The sequence below is a fragment of the Melospiza georgiana genome, chromosome 16, assembly GCF_028018845.1.
Source record: "Melospiza georgiana isolate bMelGeo1 chromosome 16, bMelGeo1.pri, whole genome shotgun sequence".
Classification (NCBI taxonomy): Eukaryota; Metazoa; Chordata; class Aves; order Passeriformes; family Passerellidae; genus Melospiza; species Melospiza georgiana.
This window is the reverse complement of record NC_080445.1, coordinates 5609249-5613056: the sequence shown is the minus strand read 5'-3', so window position 1 is coordinate 5613056 and position 3808 is coordinate 5609249. Positions and strand designations below refer to the sequence as shown.

The following is a 3808-nucleotide window of genomic DNA, read 5'->3' as shown; positions in this document are numbered from 1 at the left end:
TCACTGGCTGGCTGATTTCATGAACAAATATTTCCAAAAGAAAAAGAAAACCCAGCTGGCTTCCAAATACACAAATTAAAGTGATTAACAAAATTTTCTTTCCCCTGTTACATTTCCAACCCATCCTATTCTTTGTCAGGAGCATCCCTGAGCTAAATGGCTCCCTCTTATCATGGATCCTGTACTAACAGAGTATTCAGGGAAAGGCACTCACCCACCTGAGAAACAGCAACAACAAACCCTGGTCCTGGGCATCCCCCAGCTGTAGCAGATCAGCCCTGTGGTGACACTCACATGTGGGAAAGCACAGCTCTGCCCTGCTTCCCTCATCTTCTGTTCATTCCACACCCTGCCTCTTCCTTCCTTCTCGCTTCTTTTTCCCTGCTTTGGTACCTTTCCAGTGTCAGCTGCCACCTTTATCTTTTTGTGCACCCCACTTCTCAGCAAAGACCATTCTTGCCCCCCTTTCTGGATATTTACCCTGCCTCTGCTGCATTACCTCATCCCCAGAAGGAGCTGGCCTGCCACACCTGCCCAGCCTGAATAGCTGAATTCAGGCTGAATATTCCCTACACTACCTACAGACACAAGTTATAATCTCGTGTTGAGCAGCCCAGGGCATCTCAAGTTTCCTGTCCCTCCCAGGCAGAGGAGCACATTACAGCACCATGAATAGCTCTCCTCTGCCAAAGAACCCGAAGCAAAGCAGTCACTAAAGAAATTGGGTTGATGAACAGGGAGGTGGCCCTAAGGAAGCAAAGCCACGAGGGTTCAGAAGAGGCTGAGTGATGTTAATATAGCACATCTTGACTTACAAAAGACACTGGCCCAAATTCTCCTCTCTGACTTTCACATTCACTAAGACATCTCTGTATGCAAATGTCACCAAAACCCAAGCACGCTTCTGTTGTTTTACAAACCGTTTTGATGCCTTTAACAACAACCTCCTTACCCTGATGTGAGCTATTTTATTGACCTGCAGCTCCATCTCCACCCTGGTGATGCCGAGAAACTTCCCTTTTTGCCCGGGGGCTTTATGTTCTACACCCACAGGGCGAGGGAGAATCACCCTGCTGATCTGAAAACGGCCCGGGTTTGCGAAGTTTTCTCCAGGAAGGGACAATTTAGGCAGACACCTCCTCGGGGAGCCCAGGCTGAGCTCAGCAAGGCTCCTCGGAGGTGGCTGGTACGGGCAGACAGCAGCAGATGGGTGGGAGCAGGCGGCGCTGCAAAGCCGCTCACGCTGTGCCCAAAGTTCTTTGTCCTTTCCAGCTGGGAACCGGAGGACACAACGCGTCGGAAAGTGAACTGCAGTGTCCTGGGATGCAGATCAGGGATGTAAAACCGCTGGGAATGGTTTGAGGTGGATAGCGGTATGCGATAGATCTTGACATCCTAAAGAAATCAATAGCTGGGAAAATAGGGCTCAGCTGAAGTGTTGGGTTTTTCTTTAACCTATAGAATGCCAGAGGCTGGGAAGGACATCCTTTTTATACCCCTCCTCAGAGCCATTCTGCTCAAGCTAATATAAATTTAGGTTATTCTGTATGGTGATTTTTTTTTTTTCTTTTTAAAACCAGGAAAGTTACTTGCTCTGCAATTTTTCTAAGGTTGTTCTCAAAGACAGAACCCACCACCCCACGCAGACTCTGCTCAGCAACAGCACCACGGCCCGACCCTAAAAAATTCACCCTCCAAAAAGCGAAGAAGACATTCCCAGGCCAGATTTTCTCCCCTCGGCACACGCAGACGTGTACAGCCATTGCACCCCGCTCCCTGCGCGGCGCAGGCACCCATCGATGGCAGCTGGGCAAAGGTTGCCGGGCAGGATGTCCGCAGCGCTGCCTCCGGTTGTCCCCGGGTGTTTGCTCGCTGCCAGGGCAGGAGCAGCCGAGGGGACGCGGGGGACGCGGCGCAGACAGGGCAGAGCCCGCACCGCTCCCGGCCCCGGCAGCGCTGCATTCCGCGGGGACCCGCCGGGATGACATCAGCGCTCACGGCCGCCCGAGGAGCCGGGCTGGGCCGGGGAACCGGGGAACCTCAGCGGGGCCGGTGGGGCCGGAGCGCGGGGAGCGCAGCGCATCCCTCCGGCAGCCCCGGAGCATCCCCGCGCTGCATCCCCCGCGCGGGGACGGGGTCGGGCACACCCTCTGCGGGGCTCCGGAGACGGCACAGCCCCGCGCCCCGTCGCTGCCGTGCCGAGCCGTGCTGTACCGCGCTGTGCGGTACCGTGCCATGCTGTGCTGTGCCGTACCGTGCCATGCTATGCTGTGCGGTACCGTGCGGTGCGGGCAGGTGCAGGTGCAGCCGCCGCCCGCGCCCCCCGCCTCCCCTGCCCTTACCCGGGGCGGCGCAGTCGGCGCACGCCGCGTTCCCCGGCCGCTGGAGCAGCTCCACCAGCGCCTTCCTGCTCCTCTCCTTCGCCATGGGGGCGGCTCGGCGGGGCTGCGCCGGCTCCGCGGCGCTACGGCAGCCTCATGGCGCGGGCGGGGGGCGCTGGCGAGGCGGGCGGCGCCCGGGCGGCTCCATCGGCCCCGCTCGCCCCGCGCACGCCGAGCGCGCCTCCGGCCGCCGGGGCGGTGCTGCCCTGCCCTGCCCTGCCCGGCCCCGCTGCTGCCCTGCTCGCCCTGCCCTGCCCGCCCTGCCGGAGCCGCCCGGGGCCGCCGGTTCCGCTCGCAGCGGGCGCTGCCGCCTCCCCGCGCCGCTCGCCCGCGACCTCCAGCGGCAGCGCCGCACCGGGGCGGCCCCGAGCCCCGAGGGGTACCCGGCCTTCAGGGCATCCCGTCCTGCTGGCATTCAGGGGTGCCTGTCCTGGTTTAACTCCTGCCCGCGGAGGGGATGCTGCCGCCGGTGGGAGCCGAGGGTCCTCACCTGTGCGAGGCCTCTCCCTGGCCAGGGCCTTGCCACACAGTCAGGTTCATGAGCAGCTCTTTTGGGATGCCCCTCTAACACCAGCAGCTTGGCAGGTTCATGAGCAGCTCTTTTGGGATGCCCCTCTAACCAGCAGCTTTTGGGGATACTTGTGAAGGTCTCATCAGTAGCCCCACACACTCCAAAACTCTCCTCCCTCACTGCTGTCCTTGCACATCACCACCTGCTTCCATGGCTGTGTCTGGGCAGGACTGTCCTCCAAAGTCTTCCCACGTTTTTTACACCTCCATGGTGTCAGGGGAGCGTCAGGAGGGAAAACACCCCTGTGCCACCATGGCTGTCCATCTCATGCCATCTATGGGGCAAGGCTCCTTGTTCTGCCAGCCAAACACTAAACAGTCACTCAGGGGCAGGATGTGGGAGGCTTTTGGCCAAGGAAGGGCTCAGAGCTGTCTCCTTATCTAACCCCTGCTGAAACCTTCTCACGTATGGGTCACCTGTGACGCTGCAATGTCCTGTCTGTGGTTCACAAGTCTCTGCTAACAAAAACAATCTTGGTTTTGCAAAGCAAGTCCCCATTTAAGTCATCCAACTCTGTTTCCTCCAAGAAAGCAGAGCCCTCCTGCAAGCTCAGCCAGTGCCATTCATGCTGCCCATGAGATTCAGGGTGTGCACGAGCAGGAGGAGGCTGCCAGTAGCTCCTGGAAAACTTCCACAGCCAAACCACCATCTTGATCCTGCAAACATGAGGATGTGAGCAGGTTCCTGAGAACACTCTGTGGGAGCAAATAGCCCCTTAAATACAGGCAGAGTCATGGCTTGGTGCATTGACAATGCTCCCTTTGCCTGGAATACATTTTCCCAAATGACCTTTGCATTTGTGCTGCCAGAGAGGTGACTGCATCCAGGTTTATTTCTGTTTTAAACTGATGCTGGA

General features: G+C 58.2%; 1 protein-coding gene across 1 annotated transcript in view; it reads right to left on the bottom strand.

Moving 5' to 3' along the window:
- ADAP1 (ArfGAP with dual PH domains 1) overlaps positions 1-2482 on the bottom strand; it is a 49359-nt gene extending 46877 nt beyond the window's left edge. Inside the window, exon 1 of the mRNA XM_058035175.1 lies at positions 2343-2482. Coding sequence (XP_057891158.1) covers positions 2343-2427 — 85 coding nt within the window. The 5' untranslated portion in view covers positions 2428-2482. The remainder of the gene's footprint in view (positions 1-2342) is intronic.
- Between the last annotated feature and the right edge of the window lie 1326 nt (positions 2483-3808).